Source organism: Ruditapes philippinarum, unplaced genomic scaffold (genome assembly GCF_026571515.1).
Source record: "Ruditapes philippinarum isolate M1 unplaced genomic scaffold, ASM2657151v2 ctg4630_1_1_1_1, whole genome shotgun sequence".
Classification (NCBI taxonomy): Eukaryota; Metazoa; Mollusca; class Bivalvia; order Venerida; family Veneridae; genus Ruditapes; species Ruditapes philippinarum.
The window spans coordinates 74,245-102,222 of record NW_026866681.1 but is presented as its reverse complement, the minus strand read 5'-3'; the positions used below and the strand labels follow the sequence as shown (position 1 = coordinate 102,222).

The 27,978-nt window shown below is 32.7% G+C and overlaps 2 protein-coding genes across 2 annotated transcripts; one reads left to right on the top strand and one right to left on the bottom strand.

The window, feature by feature from the left end:
- Positions 1-962: 962 nt before the first annotated feature.
- LOC132733327 (uncharacterized) lies at positions 963-15,889 on the bottom strand. Its single transcript, XM_060719960.1, has 10 exons — positions 15,784-15,889; positions 9,939-9,972; positions 9,540-9,639; positions 8,820-8,926; positions 6,654-6,744; positions 5,180-5,283; positions 4,291-4,536; positions 3,614-3,692; positions 2,516-2,697; positions 963-1,981 (listed from the first exon to the last, which is right to left on the bottom strand). Exons 2-10 carry the CDS (start codon positions 9,962-9,964, stop codon positions 1,906-1,908), a joined length of 1,011 nt encoding a protein of 336 aa, XP_060575943.1. The 5' UTR covers positions 9,965-9,972; positions 15,784-15,889; the 3' UTR covers positions 963-1,905.
- Positions 15,825-27,134, top strand: LOC132733326 (coiled-coil domain-containing protein 63-like). The gene is made up of 12 exons (XM_060719959.1): positions 15,825-15,958; positions 17,798-17,975; positions 18,534-18,664; positions 19,038-19,219; positions 19,826-20,007; positions 20,337-20,524; positions 21,266-21,386; positions 21,863-21,956; positions 23,341-23,509; positions 24,035-24,198; positions 24,818-24,909; positions 26,399-27,134. The coding sequence occupies exons 2-12, from the start codon at positions 17,818-17,820 to the stop codon at positions 26,580-26,582; spliced, it is 1,665 nt and encodes a 554-aa protein (XP_060575942.1). The 5' UTR covers positions 15,825-15,958; positions 17,798-17,817; the 3' UTR covers positions 26,583-27,134.
- The last annotated feature ends 844 nt before the right edge of the window (positions 27,135-27,978 follow it).

Here is a 27,978-nt window from a genome sequence, read left to right as displayed (position 1 = left end):
ATCTTTTATGACCCTCTAAATGTAAGATTTCTATTAAAATTATTACATTATTTGGGTATTTGATTGTGACCAATCATATCGTGCTGGCAGATGGCAAGAAGTCATCTGAATTCCTCACCTTTAAAGTATTTATTACTGTGCACTGAAGAAATTGTTTTTGAGCAACACTTCATTTAGAGTTTTGTTTATTCAAAATGGCTTTCGACAGAAATATAGGAAAATGCACAAAAAGTTAGGAATACTGATACTGGTTTATATGGGCTAGTAATCTAAGTATTGCTAACCATGTGGGTTCAAACTTTGTCATAAAAAGTTGTCGATTTCTTGGGCAAGTAGCTATATGAATGATTCTCTAGCATAGAACACTTTAATTTTGAACCTCAATTAAACAGGAATTCTACCTCAAATTAAGAAACTTTTTAACCTTCAGTAACTTGTAGAAATAACACCATATTTGTAAAGCAGAATATACATGTACAAATGTTTATTAGCCATCTATTTAATCAGGAGACAGGAACGCAGTACAAGTGGAGAAAATAGCTCATTTATTTGAATACCTTATAAACATTTTAAATGGTACTGCCCGCACAGTAAGCTGAACACTTCACAATTACTGTAGTCTGTCTCTTGAAACTTCAATGCAAATTTATGTGAACTGGCATTTTTAAAAAATATAGAATATATGTTAAAGGTTTTCTGCAATTCGGGAACTATTTCAAAATATAGGAATATGGAAACAGGCTGACCGTGTGTAAAAAGGGAATCAAATAAGACAAAATCCAGCTGTAGTTTTTTGTAATTATATTTTACTGATGAAATCCCTAGACATAACAGTCACATTTGTGCAAAAGAGTTTGCTACAATCGTTAACAACCAACACTACCTCAACTATACTCTCATTTATACTTCTGACGTCACTCTTTATTTGTTCATGGCTATTTCTGATTAACAAAATTTATTAACATTAATAACAATTACAGATCTACATCCCCTTAAAATATGTATGTTCAGTTCTTTACTGTACGTAGTTTCTTTTCTTTTATAGTCTCAAGAAAATTTTCGTGAATTAACAGCCTCTTAAATAATCACTTACTATGTTATATCAATTTTTTTTAACATTAATTGAGTTGTACAAATCTACTTGATGGACAAGGCTGCTGAATGTATATACAAGTCTAGGCTTATCTGGTGGTATTGATTCCTTGTGCGTGAACATCAGTACATTTATGACAAAAACAAAACATGTAAGGTCTATGTACCCTGATAGAGAAGGGAGGTAACCTGGGAGATAACTCGTTCTCTAATCAGGGCCGTCAACCATAACCTTAAATAGGTTATTTATAGCACTATACATCTGGCTTGGGAAGAAGTTCATGCCGGGAGTTTAAAGTGTTTTCTCTGCGTATAGACACAGATAAACAAAGAAAATCCACCCTTGCACACAACTTCAGTTTTAAAAACACATATGTAATACATAATTCACATAGAATGAGTAGTTAAATAACACTAAATACACATTAACGGAGGTGTATGAAAAAAAGAAAAAAAAACCTGAAAAAAATCAAAAGAACAGGAATAAACGCTTAACTTTAATATATTCTTTACAGGACAAATGTCCAAACTCTAACAGCTGTTTTTATAATATAACGAAAACACTCAAAAACTGTATTAAAATAAAATGTAAAATCACTTGTTATTAAAAACAATCGTCACTTTTATAATTAAAAAGAAAAAAAAATCTCACCATTTATTATGCTTTCATGTCTGACATTAAATGCATCACAATGATATATAAAGGAGGATAATTTATCCCTATAATATTTTTAATTTAAGTCTATACTAGATCACAAATGTCAATCTGTCACCTAATTTGTGTATTAAGGAAGCTATTTATCCGTCTCTGATTTAAGCTTTATCTACTGTGTTCATATACTTGATCAGATCAATGACACGGTTGCTGTAACCACATTCATTGTCATACCTGAAATACAGAAATAACACATCTAAATTTCACTAACATCTTTAAAAATTTACAGAACTAAACAATATTCATTTTAAATCTCACAATCTTATTAACAGATTTTTATTTTTGCAGATTCTTAGAAAAAGGACTTCATGTACTCAACTGTCCAATTTACGACAGTTTAATTGCATATATACTACAGTATCTAATATAGAAAATATCTTAGTCATGTGAAGCATCAACTGGATAAAAACAATTGAACTTAAGGCTCTAATAATGTCATTTGGTCTTGTTCTAAAGACAAAAATGGGGCATAATTCTGTCAAAATGCTTTAGTTATCTCCTCCTGTCTATAGACTGGGGGCATGATGGTGAACAAGTGTGTGAAGTTTCAAAGCCCGATGTCAATGGACTTTGAAAATGTTTAAGGTAGTACACAAACTTTAACTTAAGTGGTTAAGCCGACGCTCTGGTGACTAGATTTGCTCTACATACTCTTATCAAATAGTTGATCTAAAAATAGAACTGAAAAGAAATTATACAGATTCATACCAAGAAACAAGCTTGACAAAGTTTTCAGTAAGAGCAATGCCGGCCTTTGCGTCGAAGATGCTACTGTTTTTATCACCAATGAAATCTGAGGAAACAACCATATCCTCGGTGTAAGCAAGAACACCCTTCATTGGACCTTCACTTGCTTTCTTTACAGCATCCTTGATCTGATCATAGGTCGCCTGAAAGTAAATAATTATGGTTGCATATATACATGTATATGTATATATGTGAAGTGCTACTGCTACTGTAAACAGGAATCAAGATAACCTAATCAACAGTTCATTGAAATATTTTTCATTAATATACAATATTTTTTACAAATGCCTAATAACCACAAGTAGAGATATAGTATAACTGCAGTAGAACTTCTATGAGTGGAACTTTGTTAAGTCAACTTTCTCAATGTGTCAAGTAAAATGAAAGCTCCGATTTTTCCCTATATGATCCTTATAAAAACTTAAATATGAGTAAAACATTTTATGTTTTAAAGTTTTTTTAAATTTTTTGAGTAAAATTTTATAAAATAATAAAGTATTTCGATTATTTGACATTTCAACCTTGAGCCCTTTTTTCAACCCCATTTCTGATCGAAAGATGTTTTTCAGATCAATTTGGGGACGGGTTTTTTAATTTAATGGTGTGTTCCAATGTTTAAATTTGTTAATATTAAAATTGGGGGTACACTGTATTTGAAATAAGAGTAAAACTACTTTTTTTTGAATTTTAATATATTGTTTATTTCCCCCCCCTTCCTTTATTACCCCTTTTGTAGCTTGGTTGTAACTTAACAACTCGAAAATTTGTCATAAAATTGAGACCTATTCACTAGTCAAAGTCCCGAAGATTTTACAAAAGTCCCTCAAATTCGACTCACCAAAGCTCCACTGTATATATAAATTTACAGACTAACTTGAAAATAAACTTGTTACATGGACAAGAAACAAGAATACAACGAATACATTTGTGTAGTTTTCTTCCTTCCGTTAAATAAGTAAATGAATGGAGTAGTTCCAATTTGATTGAAATGGCTATTTTTTAAACTATGGGGTCAAAATTTACAGAATGATTTTCTTTATTTCCCTCTAACATACTTACTTTCTTTTTTAGGGTAACAGTCAGATCTACGACAGAAACGTCAGGGGTTGGTACACGGAATGCCATACCGGTCAATTTTCTAGAAAAAAAAAACCAAACGTTTCAATGAAAAGTCAACAAAAACAATTAATAAAATTTTATTTTTCATAATTTACAATCTTTTATAATTTTTGTGTATTATAGCCATCTGCATCTATTTGCCATGTAAACATGTTTAAGTGAAGCACCTAACTGTATAGTCTCATTACATGTTACTGGCTGACAAGTAAACATCCCAACATGTACTTTGTATATGGATCACCTTGTTAAGCCCAACATAAAACCAATCTAGCCCACCAACATTGATGTGTGGGGGGTATACGGTCTAAACTTTAACACCACTGAAGGTAAAATCATGCTTTGTGTGTTTTTTGGTTGGGATTTTGCCCATCAATACGGTATAGGTCATAGGTAGGGCAACTTTCCAAACTTACTGGAAAAAGAAGACATGAGTGAACACTTTGGTAGACTTACTAACTTTCCATAAATTTGTTGGATAGCGACCTCACATAAAGAAGTCAAAGTCTGTGGCCAAATTTGAAACTACAGTAATAAACGGCACATAGTTTAAAGTCAATGACCTAAACCACTTGGCAAAGGAGGCCACTGTCATTTAAATTAATTACAAAATATTTTACCCGTTCAATTCAGGGATAACTTTTCCTACAGCTTTGGCGGCACCAGTAGATGATGGAATAATATTCTGGGCAGCAGTTCTGCCTCCACGCCAGTCCTTTGAGCTTGGCCCATCTACAACCTTCTGGGTGGCAGTGTAAGCATGTACAGTGGTCATCAAACCCTGTTCTATACCGAACTCGTCATTGATGACCTTAGCTAGGGGAGCTAGACAGTTTGTGGTGCAGGATGCGTTACTAAAAACAAATGTATAATTGCTTAAGATAATTTCACTGTTGATGCAAACTAATTATTTAACAACAGGTATAAAACCTCAGTTTGTCTTTTTAAACATATGGTACAATAAACAATCACTGAACCTGAAAGATTCGGGACGCCAATAAAATCTTTTATGTACAATATACAAACAATTATATTTATATTTATGTTTTACCAGTTACAACAGTGTTTACTCCCCAAGCCCTTGAAATTTAACCAATGCAACTGCAAAACATTTTCACATTTTACAATGATTCTTGACAGTAATTCAAGCTTTAAAATTCTGAATTTAAATCGGCATCCAGACCAAAATTTTATTTTGGGAGAACACTTTTCATACTTTTTTTCTTTGTTAGATTTTAATTCATACCCAAACTTATAGGTTTTTAAAAGCAACTTTCCTTTTTTTCTGATGGCAATAACCTTTTTGGGGGCCCCCTTTTTTCAACTTCAGGCACAAGCCCGGTCCATGTAAAAACCAACCTTCGTAAAACTAAACTACTTTCCATTTAAAGAGGGAAAAAACCCCCCTATTACTAAACCTCTGGAAAACCCAACAAGTAAGCTTTTCCACCTATACAGGGAGTATGTTAGAATATCAAATAGAAAATTCTTTTTTCCCCCCCTTACTATATTAAGTTTTTTACATTTCTTTTCATTGAAAAAACAACATACATAGGTGCATCAGCTGAGGGGGCCGAGATGACGACCTTCTTTGCACCGCCTGTCAAGTGAGCCTGAACAAGAAATAAATGTAAACTTAAGTGTACATCATACAAATTTATTTACTTTAGAAACAAGAGGGCCATGATGGCCCTGAAGTCGCTCACCTGTATATAGTCGCCCCCCCGCAGGGCCAATTTTAACCCAAGGGCTTTTATTTGAACAAACTTGGTAGACACCCATAAGAAGATGTTTCATGCTAAACATCTAAGCTCTAGCTCATTGGGTTTCTTAAAAGAAGATTTTTTTTAAAGTTTTTACTATACACATATAGTTAATAAATGACACCCCTGGGGCCGGGCCAGTTTTGACCCCAGGGCTTTTATTTGAACAAACTTTGTAGACACTTACTAGAAGATGTTTCATGCTTAATATCTAAACTCTAGCTATTTGGGTTTTTTCAAAGAAGATTTTTAAGTTTTTGCTATACACATATAAGGAAAATCAATGACCCCCTGGGGCGGGGCCAATTTTGACCCCGGGGCTTTTATTTGAACAAACTTGGTAGACACTCATTAGAAGATGTTTCATGCTAAATATCTTAGCTCTAGCTCTTAGGGTTCTTTAAAAGAAGATTTTTTAAGTTTTTACTATATGCATATAGGGAAAATCAATGACCCCCTGGGGATGGGCCAATTTTGACCCCAGGGCTTTTATTTGAACAAACTTGGTAGACACTCACTAGAAGATGTTTCATGCCAAATATCTAAGCTCTAGCTCTTACGGTTTTTTAAAAGAAGATATTTAAAGTTTTTTCTTTTGGTTGCCATGGCAACCAGAGTTCTGCATGGAATTAAATTCTTTGAACAATTTTTAAAGGTGACCACCAAAGGAAGATTCCTGTGAAGTTTGCATGAAAATGGCTTAGTGGTTTATGAGGAGATGTCATTTAAAGTAAAAGTTTACGGACGGACGGACGCAGGACGAAAAGCGATCACAAAAGCTCAACCTGTCACTTAGTGACAGGTGAGCTAAAAATATGTAAAACAATACAAACAAATACGAAATTGTGTAGAGATCAGCTTGTCTTTTATTTATGCTATCATACAAATTTTTAATTCAAATCTTCTGTGAAACTGGATCAATTTGCGAGGATTGCACTGAACCTTGCAATAAGTATTTTAAAGAGATATTTTTATCTTCTTTTTGTAAATTAACAGAAATGCACTAGGATATGTGCATTCATTTCTGACAAGAGACTACTCCTTGAAAAATAAAAAATCCCTATTCTCTGGTAAAGATTTCATAATTTCAAGTTAAGAAACTTCTATAAAAAGATATTCATGCATTTAAAAAAAAAATTACAGATGCCAGAGACAGATGGACTGTTACCAGATATAATCAAATAGTTCTTGACCGACAATTAACAAAAAAATATACTAACGTTAGCTTTGTCCAATGTTGTGAATACACCAGTAGACTCAACAACATATTCAGCACCGTCTTTGCCCCATGGAATATTAGCTGGATCTCTCCTGCAAACAAAGACTGGCTTAAAAATTTTGTAAATGCCATAATGCACTTGTGAAACAAGAGCTGCAGGTAGGACAGCAACGCTCGACTATTCTTAATGCCTGATGGTAAAAGAGCCTTGATAATGTAAAATTTTAATAACAAAATGACACATTTTTTCTTTAAATCCATGTTACAGTTATAGGCCTTGGAGAGAGTCTTATTATGCTCTCAAAGAAAAGTATAAAATTTCAACTTGTTTCAATTACATATGAAAATATCTGAGGTGGTATGCAAACCTTAATGTAAATTTCAAGTTGAAAAAGGGGCATAATTCTGTCAAAATACTTAATACAGTTACCTCCTCCTGTCTACAATTGCGGTCATGATGATGAACAAATGTGCAAAGTTTCAAAGCCATATATCAATGGACTTTGAAAATATTTGAGGTATTACAAAAACTTTAATGTAAATACCAAGTCGAAAAAGGGGCATAATTCTGTCAAAATGCTTGATACAGTTACCTCCTCCTGTCTACAGGTTGGGGTCATGATGTTGAACAAGTGTGCAAAGTTTCAAATCCAAATGTCAATGGAGTTTGAAAATATTTGAGGTATTACCTTAGGTTACACCTATGCTCGGGTGACTACGATAGCTCTACTTATTCTTATTGAATAGTGGAGCTAAAAGTTATAATCTAAATCTCACTGTGTCTTGAGATTTCAGTTTACCTACTGAATATAAATAGCATGAGTGCCATTGTCAAATAACAATGACCTTGACCAGGCATAATATGGATCTAAATTAGGTATGTAATGCTTAGTCCCATTTTTCAAAGTGCATATACCAATAAGGCATTGAATAAAGTATTGTTATTGCTGAAGTAGATTTTATTGGTGCTATTTTTCTTTTCTGTCTTGAACTTTGCTTTACAGAGATAACTTTTCTTGAATATTTGCGATTTTATGTTATAAATTAAGAATATTTTTTTTAAAATGCATGGCAATTTTTTAGGGATCCCAAAGCAAAACTCCATGTATTCCTCCCGAATTCTGGAAACCTCAGCATCCCAGGATTCTGTCAATGGGATCCAGTTAGCATTGAACCAAACCCAGGGCCGGCAAAATCTCAGAAAATTGTACTTGTCCACGGACAAGTAACCTAAGAAATTTACTTGTCAATATTTATATTTAATATTTACTGCAAACGTCAATAAAGAAGAGCAATATGATTATGAACTTTTTTTCAATTTTATTAAACATTTTGTGCCATATGTTTATTAATATAATATATTATGATTATCATATAATTTATATTCATAAAATGTTAACGGCAGTAGATTAAAGTAGAACGGCAGTGATGGACAAATTGTGTATATTTTACTGGAAGGAGCATTCGTCTTTTGCCAGCACTTTTTCAGTTTACAATTTTATGGCAGAATCCCCTCTGCTACCAAAAATATATTACTGCAGAGGCTAAGTCGGCAGTCATAAACCAAAACAACATGTACCCAACATAGTGATCTTGATACGTTCAATAATAAATTAATTGCCGCGCACATGCAGTAACTGCATGATGTAAGGAAAACCCCAAGCCTGGTTGGTCGCTTTTTATGTAAACACTTTAAATAGTAACACCCTAATATGTACGGAATGCCCTCACGAATGACACCACACTTCACATGCTAGTTTTCGTATTAAATCTCCTTCTGATTTAGATCTTTTAGAAGAGAACTAGATTTTTTTCTTCAGAATTCCTCTTTTAGCCGATGAAATTTACTTGTCCACAGACAAGTAAACTGCAGAATTTTACTTGCCTGGACCTACAATTGTACGACTCGGGCAACTCGAACAATTGATTTTGGCGGCCCTGAAACCCTGTATAAGGGGATATGCAAATGTGTTAGTGGATATTGAATGAGTGTAAGTCAAATACTTAATTTATTAATAGCAGTGATTCATGGCCAGAGACCAATAATTTTTGCATATTTGAGACGGCCAAAATTTCACTTCAGGTGGTCAAATTGGCCACTAGCCAATTCCTAATGAAAACCCTGCAGTTTAATAAAATTCATTGTAAAAATTACTAAATTACTTACTCATTATGTACAGTGATAGATTTTCCATCGATGACAAGTTTACCGTCCTTGGTCGTAACAGTTCCCTTATATCTACCATGAGTGGAGTCATATTTAAACATGTACACCTGAAAATATAAAGACACACTTTACTTATTAATTGATTTGTTTTCATTCAAAAGTCATTAAAGAATATTGATTTTTAGTACCAACAAGAAATCTAATATTGGTCACCGAGGGCGTTATTCATTCAGGGCTGATTATCACCTTCTGGCCCAACTATGACGTGTATTAATGTCTTTAATACACTTGATAGATCTAAAATTTACTTTGATATAATATTTCTTTTGTTGAAATTATAGAGTAACTTCTACAGAGTTGCTTCCCTTTTGTGTATGCAACAGAATCTAGAAGCAAGATTTATTTTCACAAATGAAATTGTAGCTAGAGTGACTGAGTCTAGTATTTTTTTTTCTTTAAATTTCAATAAAGCTGTGTTTGTAGAATCATGCTTATGTTCTAGTAATAAAATCAAGCTATTTGTGCTTCAATCCTACTTTCACTTTTACAGCTCAGTGATTTTCCCTACTTAAATATAACAGATCTGCCTGGCCGCAAACTGATAATCGGTCAAGTCATACTCATAATCAATTGATTTCATGGGCAATTTTGTTACTATTTATAGTAACAAGTGTATTTCTAAATGAAAAAAAAATAGCTAGGACACAGTATCATATTTACCATGTAGTCTAGGTCAATGAAAGGATCATTGATGGATACAATATCTACACCACCAGACTCCATAGCAGCCCTGAAGACTAAACGGCCAATTCGGCCAAATCTGAAAGTAAAAATACACACAATTACAGGCAAACACAACAGTGTATTTATGTTTTGTGAATATGATATCAATGATTGTTTTGCATAACAAAACTACAGAAAAAAGTTTTCTCTACTGTTAGTGAGATTTATATACTGCACACAAAACTTCATTGTAAACGAATTTGATGTAAGCCTGAAAGTGAATCCAACTCTTAAGAAAAGACAATTACAACAAAGTATTGCCACTAGACACAAGACTTTTGTGCTAGTTTAAATCTTATTGAACAACTTTTAATAGAGAAAAAAGCAAGTACTTACCCGTTGATTCCTACGGTGATAGTCATTTTCAGTTCTGAAATTAAAGAAAAAAAAATTAGATATTAAAGCAATAGTATAATAACATTGCTTTTCCCCTCTTAATAGCCTCTTCAGACATATAAAGTAAACATGCCTGTTCCCATTGAATCAGGACTTCTGTTTTACAAAAGTTTCATGCAAAATATTGACCACATTCCTCCCATAAACTTATAATAGTATATTACCCTATTTTCTGCACACAAAAAAATACCCTTGAAAATCAGTATAAGCAGAATGATATTGTATGAAGAACAGTATATTCGATGGAACGTAAACAGTGACTCAATAAAATTGACATTTCAAGACCAAAACTGACCCTCAATCATGAAAGAGATGAGACTTTAAGTGTTTGTTAGTACAACTTTATCAAAAATTAAGCAACAAATATGATATTTATACATTGCTGTACTTGTTTTTTTGATAATTTAATTTAAAGCGAGTCTACAAAATTCCCCCATTAAAAGGGGGGGGGGGGGATCTTGCAAAATTCCCTCAATGCATGGACCTGGGCCTAATCTCAAAATTCCAACAAGAGCGCAGCCTTTCACAAGAAATTCCCTTTCCCCAAAGGAATGTTCTTCTGTAATTGCAGAAAATAATTTATTATACTGGCTGGATTGTTGGCAGGGTTTTCATTTTTATCTGATGCAAAAGATGCTCAAAAGAAAACAACAGATTTTGCTAGGAGTCAAGGGTGATTTTTTAATATACAGGCTGAAAATACAACTGATTTTAACAGCATTTTAACCAATGGTTTGGATCGCCAATTGGTTAATAATAAAAAACCTGTGTTGACCTAAAATATAAGCCTTAAAGTCCAATTGAAATCACATACACGGTCATTGAATATAAGATTTTGAATTTACTGGCCAGAATTTTGGTTTTGAATTCATTCTGACTATATATTATTAACTAAATTTTCTTAAAATTTACACTGGCCCACACTAATTTTCACTGGCCATGGGCCACCGGGCCAGTGCTAAATTCGATGACTGCATCCAATCAACACTGAAAGGTGATATCCTGCTAACAATGTTACGAAAAACATAAGTATGCCTGCTGACAATAACAGTATATCATATCTGGAGCCAGTTGTATTAACGGTTAATTTAACCAGAACAGCTCTACCTTCTATAACGCTTCAAACAGATTTTTTTTTTAAATCATACAGTTTTCCCAGAAAGTCTGAACTCACACCAGCTTGTTTACTTCCCAATTTAGAAATTTCAGCAATAGTGAGAAAAACATTGCTTAAGGCAACAGCTTCTTAATCATATTTGATGTCATCTGTAAATCCAGACAGAACACTGAAATATTTCAAATGAAACTCATTAAAATAAGGAAGTGGCTAGCCGTACGGGGCCAAAAAGTTCTAGCCGTACGCGAGTCATGTAAGACTAGCCAGGACGCACTGTATTGTCTAGCCATATGCCACTTTTCAAAATTATATGGAAGTCAAAAATGCTTATGTTATTGTGTGTCTTTAATTAAGTCTCCACATTTGTCCTCGTTTGTTCACTTTAATAAAGATGCTCCGTCTTTTTGTAAAAAAAAATGAATATGACAGGGCTCGACATTAACGGTTGTCCGACTGCCCGGGACAACTAAAAGTTTGGTCCGGGCAAGTTATTTTGAAAAGCACTTGTCCGACAGGGCAAGTGAAAATAAAAAGCATCATTGACAAAATGCATGTACAAAATGAATAGAAATAACATCTTTTCATTTATAAACATCTTTAAAACAAAATACACCATCAATCATTATCAACAAGCATTTGATAGTATTGCAGGCAATACAGTAGTCCCCTACCGGTCCCTCAAAAAGTTCTTTAATTGTCATACACTCCTGTGTATTGCCATTTATAATGAATTTGAGGATGAAGTCTGTATTTGAAAATATCGACCACAAAACATTATAAAATAAGTTTGTCTATATCACAGTAATGTGTTAAGTTTCCATGCTTAGTAAGGAAATTATGTTTATACAACCTTGTCATATTATTACGATGTGGGATTTTAAAGTAAATCCTATAAGGAATGAAGAAGTTGGAGTGAAAATACTAGTTTCTCGAAAAAAATCTAAGTTCAAGGGGGACATAATTCTGGAAATAGTCTTGCTAGAGTATTTAACCTTCTCAAAAATGTCGAGTGATAATAAGAAACATATATATGAAGTTTGAAGTAGATATTTTAGGAAATAAAGAAGTTATTTAAAAAAGACAACATTTTTTTCCCCTAAAAAATCTAAGTTCAAGGGAGGTAATACTGATATTTTTTGTGCTAGAGTTATAAACCTTGTCACATATGATGTGGTTGATGACCAGAAACTTATATTTAAAGTTTGAAGTAAACACCTTAAGAAATAAAGAACATATAGTGTAAAAGCTGAAAAATTTAAATCAGGAATCTTGAAATTCAGGCTATTTGTTGCCATAGCAACCAGAATTTTCAACATAAGAAGAAAAGAAAAAGATGTGCATAATCTCCAGACTGCCATCTACCCATATTTCAAGTTTCATAAAAATATTTTCAGTACTTTTTGAGTTATCACTGGATCCAGTTTATGTGTTAAATTTGCCATATTTTCAGACTATTTGTTGCCATAGCAACCAGAATTTTCAACATAGGAAGAAAAAAAAAAGACGTGCATAATCTCCATACTGCCATCTATCCATATATCAAGTTTCATAAAAATATTTTCAGTACTTTTTGCGTTATCGCGGGATCCAGTTTTGTGGACGGACGGACTGACAGACAGACGGACAGACAGACGGACGGAGGGTAAACCTAAAGTCCCCTCCGGTTAAACCGGTAGGGGACTAATAATGTGAATATACTACGGTTATGTACATTTGTTGATATAGGAAACGGAAGGAAAAATATGAGCATGCGCCGCGGTAAGGTAATTCCCCGCTCTAATAATAGACTATATCTAATTTTGTACAAGGTAATTCCCGGGTTAGCTGTTGTTTAAATTTTGATGTTTGCATGTAAAGATATCATTTAAAATATGTAAATAATCATATTGATCTTTAAATATAATTGTTAAATAAAGTTTTTGCATTTAAAATGATTTAATGTTTAATCTAATATAACAACATTATGAACACAACGAAGACTCGTTTACGGCTGTTGACTTGATGATTGAACGGGGAATTACCTTACCGCGTCGCATGCTCATATTTTTCCTTCCGTTTCCTATATCAACAAATGTACATGACCGTAGTATATTCACATTGAATAAACAGATGAACCCATGTTTTAGAAAAACTACTAAATACAAAAAATATTTGTGTCTAACTAACAATCAATTTCATAAACAATATGTCCAGTTTATTACCTAATACAAGAAGTATTTAATAATGTATGAGCTTGTTTGTTTTTCTGATTTTTACCATTTTTAGGTCAGGACAAGTAAGTCTTAGGTCAGGGCAAGTAGTTTTAAAAACTACTTGCCCGACAGGACAACCTGATTCTAAAATTAATGTCTAGGCCTGTATGAACAAGCGTTGTATAATCTGTCTGATAAAAGTGTCAATTGTTGATTTTCAAGCTTATCATTTGTTGCTTTATTTGTATGAAAGATGAATTATTAAATCATTTTTTGTTTATTAAGCACATGGATCAAATAAATAATGATCGGAGTGGAATAAATAAAGAACATTGAAAAAAAATGGTGAAAAGTAAAAATAATTGTATAATTTTCAAATACAGTTGATAAATATCGAACATAAAAGCACAAACAATTAGTAAGCCTTAATTAATTTAAAGCCTACCCAGGGACTGACAATATAATTTTATAATGCGTTTAACAGAACATGCAAACTTTCCTTAATGATGGACAAACCTCTAATTGACGCAATTATCAGAGCCCAACAACAATTACTTTAGGTGTTTTTTTTCATTTTAAAGGTGTCGAAAATTAAACTTAATGAAACAACAAAGGATTATTATCAAAATTTTGTAAACTATTTCAATTGGTATTATTTAAATGCAACCAAACGCTGTTTTTTCTTGATATCTTGAGATGACAAAGATCGATAGCCAAAAAGGCGATTAATCTTTAAAAGACAAAATTTTGCTGTTTCTTGGTTAAAATCTTCGCTTAAAGTATGCATTTTCGACTTCAATATAATTTAAAAAAGTGCCGTACGGCTAGCCAATACAACTTGTGTCCTTGCTAGTCGTACGTGACTCACCTACAGCTAAAACTTTTGGCTAGCCGTACGGGCCCATACGGCTAGCCACTTCCTTAAAATAAATTGTTGAAATTTCTGTTCAAAGATACATAATTTTTAGTCCTAATTATAAGACCTATACGTAACCTATTTCATATTTATCATTCATTTATCTGATATTTTTCATTTTCCATGTTACATTAGGTCTTAACAGATCTTTGCAAAATCGTGTAGCAAAAAAATTGACATTAGACATCGATTTAGATCTAATGAATTTAAGCAATTAAAACAGCGTGTATTTACATTAATTTTGACCTATTTATGAACAAAACTAAAAAATAAATACCTTTTACTAAAATAATTGAACTGTCACGTCCGAAAAGTCATAATTAAATCCTCTCATTTATATTAAATTCCTTGTACAGCCGATATACAAATGGCCGCCATACAGTGCGCGAAATCTGATTGGCTAATTCAAATGCAAGCGTTTAAATGAGTCCAGAAGTTTCTAACGGAATATTTTTTCAACGAAATAATTGCCCATGCACCGTCAGTGTGTTCAAATATATTTTTCCATTCAAAAAATTGGAATCAATCTGTAAAACGCTTTACTTAACCAGTATGGCCGATGAGCGAAATAGACTGATATTTGTATTCTATTTTTAATTGATAAGTGCATTGTTTGAAAGTTTTTGTTAATGATAGACCATGCACTTGAAAGAACAGAAGATAAGCTTTTGAATAAAGCTTAAAAGGCAAGTCAACAGACATTTTTTTATTTTTCAAAATGCTACGCGTTTTTGACCAATAACTATTAGACGTCAGGCTTGACCAAAATAAAACTATAACAAGCCTGTAACGTCTAATCTATTGGACTAGCCGTACGGGCCCATACGGCTAGCCACTTCCTTAAAATAAATTGTCGAAATTTCTGTTCAAAGATACATAATTTTATACTGGCACCAATTTTTAATCTCTCTCTCTATATATATATATTAATTCCTCTTCTCACAAGTAACACTGCTGCAGAACATTACATTTTGTTCCCAATGAAGAATTATTCCAAAAATATCACAAAGTTGAAAATTCCTTAAGGCAATCAGTAAGAAACTGTCATACTTTGTAACTATGAAACAAAAAGATCTATGAAGATAATTTCAAAATCATTATCACTGTAATAATATCTAACCTTTTGCTGCTATATCCTGGTGAAAACTGCAACTTACAATGTCATTTACAACTAACTTGACCTTCACCTTCAGTTAATTTATCCAAGGTCGTTTGCACTGCTATTCATTCTTATATCAAATGCTAGACTCAGCAATCTATCACATATATCAGGAAATTGGAACAATGCCAAATGAATCTAGGTGAAAGGTAAATCGAAGCATCATCTGCATAAAAACTCTTCGGAATTTGCACCGAAGCATAGATTTGACGACATAACCTATGAACAAATCTGAAACGCTCGAAATACGCTATTTTCACCTACTGATTAAATTGAAATGACCTAAACCTATTTTGCTACTTGTAAACTATGCTTTTACTTCATCAACTACATAAGAACTGAGTGCAGACATATCTTAATTCCCCAGTAAATCATGAATATTAACGAAAAAATTTCAATACCTTCGTTCCGTGTTCGCCGGCAAAGGAAGAAAGACCGGGCGCATGCGCGTACAAGTTTAAGGGGAAATCACTCTTACGAAGTTGGTAATCCGGAAATAGATGTAGCTACGGAGACGCCATAAGCTGAGCAGGTGCGAGCTAGTAAACAACTTACAAGGGATTGTTTTGGAGAAAGGTAAATCACTGGTAAATTTGTATCTTTATAATTCAATGTTAAGTTTTTAAAGTAAAACTTTCATTTAGACAAGACTCTTATTTATTATATATAACAAATTCACCTAAACTGGCTGATGTTTGTTAATTTGTTAATGTACATGCTCATTATGCATTTTTGATCACCAAAATAATAACAATCAAACCCCACTCTGGATGATGATTCCTGATAGTGACATATATTTCATTTGTTATCACTACATACACATATCTACCCATGCATTGATATTAAGTTTTTGTTTTTTCTCTGAAATAATATGAAAAAGGCAAAGCCTCAAAGCGAGCTCGATGTACTTTTAACGTGAAATAGTATAAAATAATCTCAAATGCAGTGACGAGTGCGTGTGACGTTACGTACTGTGTTATGGCTCCGCCCCTGTCGTTAAATGAAAAACGAGTTTTGAAAACGTTGATAAAACTTTGTTTATTTTATTTCACTCTATAACTTTTCAAGCGAAATAAAGATAATTATAAGTGAAATAAATGTAAAACTTAAAACGTTTGCGACATTAAAATAGCGTACTTGATTTGTTTGTTTTGCACGTGCTGTTTGGCGCTACATTGTGACGTCACGTAAACAATACTTTAAACGTCTGTACAGCGTTAACGACTGAATAAAAGATATTGGTGTTCGGATTCATTTTCTTAGTTAGACCATTTTCTTTTATTCTATTTCACAACAAAATTCGACAAAAAATTGTTTTTATTTATCAGATTTTTCAAACAAAATGGCGCCTTCAATTTTCATTTTACATTTTCCGTTTTAAAACTGTCATTCGATATTTTATACACAGCTTCCGTTATTCTGGTTCCCTGTCCAATTATGGTTCCCATAGACGTGCGCGGGTGACCAGTCTACACATCCGTTTTCATTCAGAATTCCTCAGTTTTTATCGTTATCTTTTAATTCGAAAGGTTGCGATGTGTCCAATTTGGTACTTCGGACGAAAGTTTTCAAAACCATCACTTAGCAGGTACTCGCGTTACCGTAAAGCTCGCTTTGCGAGCAGGCCCTTCGGGCCAGCTCGTCGAGCTCGCTATTACAATTAAAACATGTTTTTATATCAAAATATAAAATTCAATGTAATCAGGTGGCTCCCAACCAAAGTGCAAGATTTTTTGTTTATTGCTTTGTTCAGTAGTAAAGATATCACTTAGCCTATAGGACTATCAGTTTATAGATGTCTTTTACAATGTTTGCAAATAAGTACAGACTTCCCGAAAGTTGAAAAAAACTGTCAGACATTCGGTCTGACAAACCATGAAAATCTGTCGGACCGAAACAAAATCTGTCGGACCAAATAAAAATGATCAAAATCAAAGAAAAACTTGTGTTTGTATTTCTAAGACATTTTTTGTTTTTTTATTTTTTCACCGTAGAAATCGGCACAATCCTTACAGTGCATTTTCATCTCCTCCCTGTCATACACCAATGATTCATGGTTCTGCTTCCATTTTTCATTAAATTTTGTCTCGGGTCTTTTCTTTTCATCCTTTTATTGCTGTTCTGCGCATTCTTCTGACGTAGATTTTTGGTTTTTCCCAGGTTTGGCACCTTTAGCGACGCCATTTTGTATACATGCGGCTTGGATAAAAGCAGGACAATCGGACCGATCCGGAATAAAAAATTGTCGGACCTGATCAAAATTTATCGGACATGTCCGTCGGACCGACGTATTTCGGGAAGTCTGAAGTACACATTCAAATTACCATGGTACTTACAAGGATACAGTAGCAGTTTGATCGAAGAAATATTTTTCATTATATACTGTAATAAGTAATTTTTTATACTGTTTACTAGGGTAAAGATAAGCGCTGACAATGCCACGTCCTAGATCAGCACAGTCGGTGGGGAGCGATGGAGAGCTGGAGGGGCTTGCAGAGCAAGAGTTGGTTAAATTGCAGAGACAATACCGTATCATGGAGGGTGACAGGGCTGCATACACAGAGGAATCACAAAATATCATCAGAAAACAAAAGTATGCTATAAAATATATACAGTAACATGTTGCTTAGTGAGATACATTCAATTACATGTCTTTTTTGCCTGCTGGAGGCTTACTCAGCTTTTTCCAGGGGCCATTTAAGGGTCACAGCATCCCTCAATTAAGGTTCATGCAAATTCAGGGTTGTCATTAAGAGGCGGCAGGAGGCCAAAATGCCTGTCTCAAATGCATTATGGGCCGCCTCAAAATTAAGAAAACACTCTTTGTTATGCATGATAAAGACAGAAATGACCGCCTCAAGTTCAAAACAAACCTTCTGCAAAAAATGTTAATGACAACCCTGCAAATTACAATTTTCCCTTTAAATTCAAATCAGTTTTCTCTTCCCCATATGCAAAAATATGAAAATAATCATGGAGAAGTTACTTGCATAAATTTGATTAGAAAGAAAAAATTGTTAGTAATTAAAAAATAAGAACTTTGAGGAAAGAATTCTGTCAGATTGTTTGCATGGATTATACCTTCAAATCATAAAACTTTTATGCATTAGTTAGGAAATAACTCATGTTTATTTGCCTTTCATCTTGTCAGAGGAGAGATCTCTCATTTGGAAGGCGAGAAGCAAGAGCTGCTGAAGGAACTACGACTTGCTGAAAGCCGTAGTAATCAGATGATGGACGATGATCATACAGAAACGCTGAATACCCTCGCTGATGCTAAAGGTAAGAGTGATCTACATGCAAACTTTACATATACACACGTATATCCACACTAAAAATCTTGAAACTTTCGCTAATAATTTTGGGATATATGTTATAATCATACCAGTTCAAATAAACTATGGTTTTTCCTTAAATGCCATGTGCTTGATAAAATGATCTAATATACCAGAAATTGGAACAGCTTACCTTGACTTCTCCACATTGTACCACACAATACTGAATAGTGTACTCAAGCACGAGAAATCACTCACCTGAAGTGAAGGGCAAATGATACTGAAAGTGTATTTGGAGTAGGGACTGTCTTTATAGGTAAACGATTGCCAAGGGAGAAATTAAGATCAAACACGAACTCATTCTGCTCTTTATGTTTCAGATTACTACAGCACTGATATAGATGAGGAGAAGAAAAAAGCAACAGAGCTTGATGCTAAAATCCGTGAGTGGGAGAGGAAGGTGAAACAACAGCATCGCAACATGGGTGGTGTCCACATGAGCTCTCAGCACACTGTACAAACACAAAAAACTATGAGAACTTTAGAGAATAGACTGGATCAGGTATAAACAGACAATGCATATCTATTAGTTCCCTTGGCATAATATGCATTAAATCAAATTATCTCCCCTGAAGTTATGGGTTAATCCTGTAATGAATCTGATTGTCTCCCCTGGCTTCACTAAGGCTGGTAAAATTTGTAATGAACCTAGTTACTTCCCCCTGAAAATGAAATGCATACAGCTCAGTCCTAATCTTGTATTTATCTTTCTCAATTTTTTTTGTTTTTGTGAAGATATATACACTTTTTGTGGGTAGTTTTAGCTTCCAAAACATTATAAGGCCCCTAAGGCGCTTTTTTAACAAATTTTTCTTTTGTCTTATGCGGCTTTATTAGTAGTTGTCATGCTATAGTATAAAAACGGTGAACCAACCTTAAGCTATGTTTTGGGAACATATATGCACTCTGCTTTAGGTTGCTGACTTTGAAGGATTTGTTCTGTTCTGTTGTAGGTTTAAACTTACACCCTTCCATTAATTTGTGGTAGATATTTTTTTCTACCTGGCCTTGTTGTCTGCTCAAATTTGTTTTTAAAATTCTGAGAGAGCTAACCATTTATCTATCTGTTCTGTCAATATTTAACTTAAATTGCATATTGTTTAAACAGGCAAAGAAGAAGTTCAACTCAATTTTGATGGAGAACGCTCGAATGCGAGATGAGATTGAGAGCTTACGTGTTGAGAGAACGAGATTTGACAGCCTCTACAAAAAACTTGACAAGGAGCTCACATCACTTAGGAGACAGAAGGGACAACTGATTGAGGACTCCACACATGCATATGATGCTCGGTATGTACATTGTTTATATCTATTCTGACACTGTTTATGTCTATTCTGTTGTTGTTTATATCTGTTTTGACATTGTTTATATCTATTTTACATGTTTTATATCTATTTTGACATTGTTTATATTTTTGGACATGTTTTTTTTATTATCTATTTTGACATTGTTTGTATCAAACTTGACATTGTTTATATCTATTTTGACATGCTTTATATCTATTTGACATTGTTTATATCTATTTTGACATCGTTTATATCTATTTTGACATTGTTCATATCTATTTTGGCATTGTTTATATCTATTTTGACATTGTTAATTTACTTTTAAAACACAGTGATGATGCCCAGCAAAAGATGATCATACTGAAGGAGAAGGCAGATAAGGATCTACAACAACATAATGCTGAGATGAAGGAACTGTTACGCGTCATTGATCATGATCGAGCTCTCCGAGGATTCATGGGAATAAAAGGTCAAGAAAGGCAGGAAGACCCGCAGCTTGTTATCTGGAGGCAGCGTAAAGGTATGCGCTATACTATTTTATTATCTATTTTATTATCTCCCCTTTTTAAGTACATAAGATAATCAGTGTGTAGAACATTTAATTACTTTATGTTTGCCATTGACCAATCAAAATATTAAATAAGTGTTCTTTCTGGATTAAAATTACATTAAAGGCAGTGACATTGTAACCTAAAGAACTTTGACCTGTTTGGCAATAGAGCTTTAATTTTCATGGTACATGTAATGGTTTTGAAGACTGTGACCTTAATGACTATAACCATCAGTACTATGGCTTTCAAGGGAAAGACCTTCATGTCCATAACCTTTAGTTAAGAACTGAAAATCTGACGATAAATTTTGAAATCTTTTCAAGCTCAAAAAACGGGTATTGTGTGTAACAAGGTAACCTTTAGTGAACTATCATGTCCATGACCTTGGTAAGAACTGAAAATCTACTATGAATATTAGCTTTGACCAGTTTGGCATTAGAGCTTAAATTTTCATGTTACATGACAGTAAATTAGATTAAATAAAATAATCGTCGCCTTAGTGCAATAACAAGATAAGTCCTTCTAAATTTAATAGCAATTAATTAGTTATGGCACTAAGGTGAAAATTAAATGGTTTTGAAGACTGTGATCTTAATGACAATAATCATCAACGAAATGACCTTCATGTCCATGACCTTGGTTAAAGAACTGAAAATCTACTACAAATTTGTAACTTTCAACTTAAAAAGGGGTTTTGTGTGTATTTACAGAGGCCCTGGAGACTGAGCGTAAGAAGGAGAGCCAGGAAGACTCGGTGGAAACATTTGAAATGGCATTTGAGAGAATTAAAGAAATGACTGGCTTGGAGGACCTCGATGAACTTGTTAGAAGGTAAATTAATTAGTCATTTTTCCTCCTCTTTTTTTGTTTGATGTTTGAAGTGTCAGGTTACTAAGGTGGGAGGGCCCTGGGGTGTGACTAGATGAGTCAAAGTGGTTGAAGTTGCTTTTAGAATTATAATTATGTGTCTTAAGCTTGATATACTGTAAGGGATATTGACTTGTTTTATTAGAGAAAACTTTTCTGAGATAAAATGAATTGGTTTCATAATTTTTTTGGAACAATTATAGATAAAAATTATTCATGAACCTTCAAATACATGTTCCACTCTTTTTTTTTCTAAGACTCAGAGTTATCTTTACAATTAGATTTTAATGCTTTAAATATATTATAGATCAATACGGTATTGATCTATTATACACCTATTTCTTTAAAGTAAGTCAAATGAATTATGTTCAAATATAACATTTGATCTTAGGTGCTATAATATAAAAAATATTAATAGCTTAATTTTTCAAACATTTCAGATTTATCGAGGTGGAGGACAAGAATTTTGCACTTTTTAACTTTGTCAATGAACAGAATAATGAGATTGAAATGTTGAATGATGAAATACAAGAGGTACGTTCTTTTTCTGCTTCTTAAATATGAGCTTTTGTGACTGTTGTTTTGTATCATTTGTTGGTTATAGGTCATCTGCATTGTATGTTTTCTGGTTTAAACTGGTTCAAAATTGATGAAACTAGAAATGTTCCATGTATGATGCTCAGGTTCAAACTGGTTCAAAGTTGATGTTCAAAGCTAATCAAATTGTTCTGTTCCTTGGAACACCCTAGTTTTATACAGTTGTTGATATTTGCAATGTATTGTCACTAATAAGTGGTCCTGGGATCACAAAAAATGTTTAAATTCAGCCATTATTTATGATTTATGTCATGAACACATGTTAATACTTTCTTTTATATTAATTTAAATATAAAAATATACATGTACTGTTAAAACCCATTCTCTGTTTGAGCCCTCTAATGTCAAGTTATTTAGTGTGTTGACTTCCTTATTTTAGCACAATATATTGGTGAAACTTTTTTATGTAACATTAAATGGATATGTGCATTTATTAAAAATCTTATAGTATATTATTGTTTATTTATTAGAGGGGTGTTTATTGAAAATCTTATGGTATATTATTGTTTATTATTAGAGGGGTGTATATTGAAAATCTTATGGTATATTATTGTTTATTTATTAGAGGGGTGTTTATTGAAAATCTTATGGTATATTATTGTTTATTATTAGCTGGGTGCATATTGAAAATCTTATGGTATATTATTGTTTATTATTAGCGGGGTGTTTATTGAAAATTTTATGGTATATTATTGTTTATTTATTAGAGGGGTGTTTATTGAAAATCTTATGGTATATTATTGTTTATTATTAGCGGGGTGCATATTGAAAATCTTATGGTATATTATTGTTTATTATTAGCGGGGTGTTTATTGAAATTTTTATGGTATATTATTGTTTATTTATTAGAGGGGTGTTTATTGAAAATTTTATGGTATATTATTGTTTATTATTAGCGGGTGCATATTGAAAATCTTATGGTATATTATTGTTTATTTATTAGAGGGGTGTTTATTGAAAATCTTATAGTATATTATTGTTTATTATTAGCGGGGTTTATTTTGAAAATCTTATAGTATATTATTGTTTATTTATTAGAGGGGTGTTTATTGAAAATCTTACGGTATATTATTGTCTATTATTAGAGGGGTGTTTATTGAAAATCTTACGGTATATTATTGTCTATTATTAGAGGGGTGTATATTGAAAATCTTATGGTATATTATTGTTTATAATTAGAGGGGTGTTTATTGAAAATCTTATGGTATTTTATTGTCTTTTATTAGAGAAGAGTTTATTGAAAATCTTATGGTATATTATTGTTTATTATTAGCGGTGCGTTTATTGAAAATCTTATGGTAAATTATTGTTTTTTAAATAGATAAGAAATGAGATAGACAAGTTCCAGTTACAAGGTATCGAGCTAGAGGACCAGCGTAAGAGAATATTGAAAGAACTCGAAGATAAACAATCAAATTCCTCTAAGGAAGCAGATGAATATGAAAAGAAACACACAGAAATCTCCAAAATTATTGACCAGTTACGAAGAGGTAAGAACCATGCTTAATATAGGCTAGCTCATACACACATTGTGGAAAGAGCCAGGTCATATGTTTCATAATTTTTAAGGTATGGCAAGATTGGTAATGTAACTTTTATTTGTTTGTAAATTTTTACCAAAACTGTAAGTATTCTTTTGCTTTTACAAAAAGCACTATTTTACAAATGGCTATATAATGTTGTTTTTTTTTATGCATTCACCATGGCCAAAATAATCCATACATGTGAACTCTCCAACTTTTAGCGGGAGACTCCCACTTTCTGCAGTTGTATTTTCAAAGATTTTTCTTAAAATAAATAAGGGGTATTTTCACAAATTAAAGATATCTCCCCCTTTTTGATGTCAGAACTTTCTTCTATATTTATTGCAAATTCTAAAATATCCCTTTTTCTGGAAGAAAAGTCTTCCTCTTGATCATCAAAAAAAGTTCACATGTATTATAATCATATTTTAATTTTGTGAATATGTAGAAACCTGGGCTAAAATGATTATAATTAGTGATTGCTATTTACAGGTATTGAGTCGCTGTTTAACAAGATTAACTGTGACCGTTCAGCAATTGACGATATGTTGGGTGCAGCGTCAGGTGTTACCGATGGCAACATGATACAGTACCTCGGTATCATTGAACAAAGAACTAATGAATTACTCGCCATACAGAACTATGTCAGTTCAAAGGTAAGTTTTTTTTATCATATATGTATCAGGTTTTTACATATTTCATGCCCCCGCTTCTTGCTGGGTGTATAAGATTTGACCCTTTACTGTTTGTCCATGCATACTGCTCTCTGTCCGCTAAGACTGACAAAACAGTGGATTGTGGAGACATCTGTCCTATGGACACATTACTAGTTTCTGTTTGATTTAATTACTTAAAATTGCCATTTGATGACTAGACTACTGAGCAAAGAGTTATAATCCAGCAGCCTATATTTTTTACCAGACTCGATACTTCTTGCTGCTAATACTCAGTAAATTCAATATGTAGATACCAAAATTCCTCTCATTAATTGATAATTTAACATGATAGATAATAATGTCATTAATAGAGGAAGATAGTATTGTTTTTACCTATAATTTGATTAATTGAAGACAATCATAGCTAGATATTGTTTGCCTGTCTCACATCTTATTTCAGCTATATAGGCAATTTGAAAGAAGTTTGTCATTTGTTGTTCTTGGTTTTTAAAAATCATTTTAAGCTGAAATCTTGATGAAATTTTAAATATGCAATAAAAGAGGCAAATGCATTGAAAATAATTGTTTCATTGTATCTAATATGATTGTTGTATTACAGGATATGGACAGATATGAAAAGGGAACCAGCTTGATAGGGGAGGGCCCTGCGGCACCTGCACCTTCATTCCCAATTATGCCACCTTCAGTCGGGTATGTATCTTTTGAAATATTCTACGCTGTAGTATTTCATCAGAAGTTAAGACCACTACATATCTGTGCCGTTGGATCAGACTCATTTACTTAGACTTACTTTGCAATATCCCATAGATAACAGGCAGTCTTATTACATACATTATGATGGGTAAATTGTATCAGAATATATGCACATGTTCAGGGACTGATGAAATTGGGATTTAGGGGCCTCTCACAGTGAGGAATTGGTAAAAGTTACAGATTTCTTAAACCAATCTCTCTCAACTAAAGGTACTTAAAATCTCTAAACTGAAGAATTTTTATTCACAAAAAAATATTCCAAAATTATCAAAATTTATCATACATTACTCTAAAAGAAAAGTTATATTGTAATTTATTCTGTTTATTTATTATTCCGCATAATTAACCATTTAAATATTATTGTATATACATTGTGTATTAAGTGATATGGAGTCAAGGTAGTATGAATGATGTTGTACAATTGTATACTTGTACAGTGTTTGTCAACACACTGTTTTTTTCCCATTATTTTTCCATTTAAATGATACCTTCAAATAACCTACATGTAAATTTATTGTCTGTAATTTCTGTATCAGTTGTTATTTTGTTGGTATTTGTTTTACATACATAATGAAATCTTCAACTCAGATATTCATGAGCACAATCTATATTGTATTACAAAGATAACATCATAAATGTTCACATAACTGGTATTTAGGTGTTGGTAATTCATCTTATGTAACGAAAAGCCCATTTTAAACCAATTTAATTGACATTTCTACTTATTCATTTTTCTGATAAAAGTCAACATTACAATAAATACATGTATGTGTTTATTTTTTTTTTAAATTCTGTGTACAAATCCCAAACCTGGTAGAACTTAAAGCGACCACCCTTTGCCTCCAGTATAAAGCCAGGCCAGCCTGCACATTAATGCAGTCTGACTTGTCCATGCATTCTGATCAGGCTCAAATATGATAATAGACAATTAAGGAAATGACTGCTGGGCTGATCCAATATTTTGTTATAATAAAAAATAAGCAGTTTAATGACTAAGAGCTTGGTAAGTTAATTAAAAAGGTGAATGTTATTTTTATGAAATAAGTTGAATACAGTTTATATATCATGCCGTCTATGAATTATTATCAAACTAAATCACAGGAAGCTAACGCCAATTGCTAAAATTGTCACTAATTTTCTTAATCAACACATTTTCATTTAGTTATTTTAGTACTGTCAGTGATTTTCCTGCTTATATAACAGACTCCAATAAAAGGTTTCTTCCCAATTGGAATTTTCTTTAAAATCGTGCAGTTTTCCCAAAAATCTGAACTTTTTTACTTCCCAAATTAGCAATTTTTGCGATATTTTTTCCCAAAATCAAGCTGCCAAGGCCTCTTCCCAATTAAGTGAGAAAAATCACTGACTGTATAACTTATATCTTTTATAATTTAAATCATTAAAACATTGTGTTGTATATTTACAGAGACGAGTACGAAAGCGACGGTTCCGAAGGTAGTGAGGACGATGCCCGACCCTTGACCAGAAATGAATTACAGAGAAAAGTTATGAAGACAGTAAAGAAACGTGAATCTGCGGCACGGAAAGAAGGATTCAGATATGATCTTACGACAAACGTTAAATCAAAGGGAAAGAAAGACAAAAAGTGATCATATGACCCCTGGAATTAAACATTACAGTGTATATATATAAATGACAAAAATGACACCTGACAAAAGTGCAGTTTTAACGCTAACTTTGTATACTGTGCGAACATTTCATTATCAAATACAGGTAGTTTCGAAGATTTTCATCATGTATTAATATAATCTTGCAATATTGATTATGCCTAAATATATTAATTGTATAAATTATATTAACAGTATTTAAGATTTTGCACAAAAGGCTTGAAGTTCAAATTTTTAAGTTAAACTTCAGTTGTTTTTTCGTCGTCTTTTGTTTTTGATGTTCAAATCATATTGTTTCAGTTTATTTTTCATAATTGATCATTTTTTAAATATAGTTTATCAGATTTTAGATAATTTTTATTTTAATTTAAATAATAATACATTACCACCAAAACCAAAAATAAACCATTTGTATTTATTTTACATTTTGGTATATAATTCTACTTTTACAAGTTAAAAATATTTCCATTTTGTTAAAATTCTGTGATATTTGTTTTAGAATTTAAGAAATTCAAATAAAATATTGGAAAACAATTGTATGCTTTCTGATTGATAAGAAAATCTTGAAATTGTTTGTGTGTTGCATTAAAAAAAATCCCAAAGATATACAAGATCAATTATACATCCCTTGAAATATCTGTCTATGTAAGAGTGATGGGACTTAGACATTGGCTTCCATAATTTTATGCTTCCTTTTTATTTTAAAAAAGAAAAAATCTTGATGAACAAATTGTTTGAGTGCTGCATTAAAAAAAATCCCAATGATATACAAGATCAATGATGCCCCTTGAAATGTCTGTCCATGTAAGAGTGATGGGCCTTAGACAGTGACCTCCATTATGCTCTCAAGTAGAAGTGTAAACATTTCAACACATTCCCTTCACTAGTTTTAAAGATACCAAATTTCACTCAAGAACCTTACTAAAGTGTGACGCTAATGCCGACGTCTGGGTGAGTCGTTATTCTTTATACAGTCAAGCTAAAAATGGACTGTCTGACAGGGATTTTGCTATTTTTCTGCAGTTTTTCATATTGTACTCTAGTAATTTGTAAAAGAATTTCAGACAATACTTTAATACCATAACAGAATCTGTGACCTACCAAAATCTACGATTGTGCATTGAAAAAAACAAGAGCTGGTTGAACCAGGTGATGCTCCCTGAATAGGTTTTGGACACAGAGAAGTAGTTTCTTGTTGATATCTCTAGTAGTTTAAGACTTATGTCCCAGACGAAGTTCAAAGTGTAACAATTAGACATGCAAATGGGTAGAATGTCATTAGCCCGCTTGTCAATTCAAACCTGAACCTATAAGCTTCAGATCAATGGAGAAAGATGTATACACAGGTGAGATTTGCATGACTCAACCTCTTTAAACC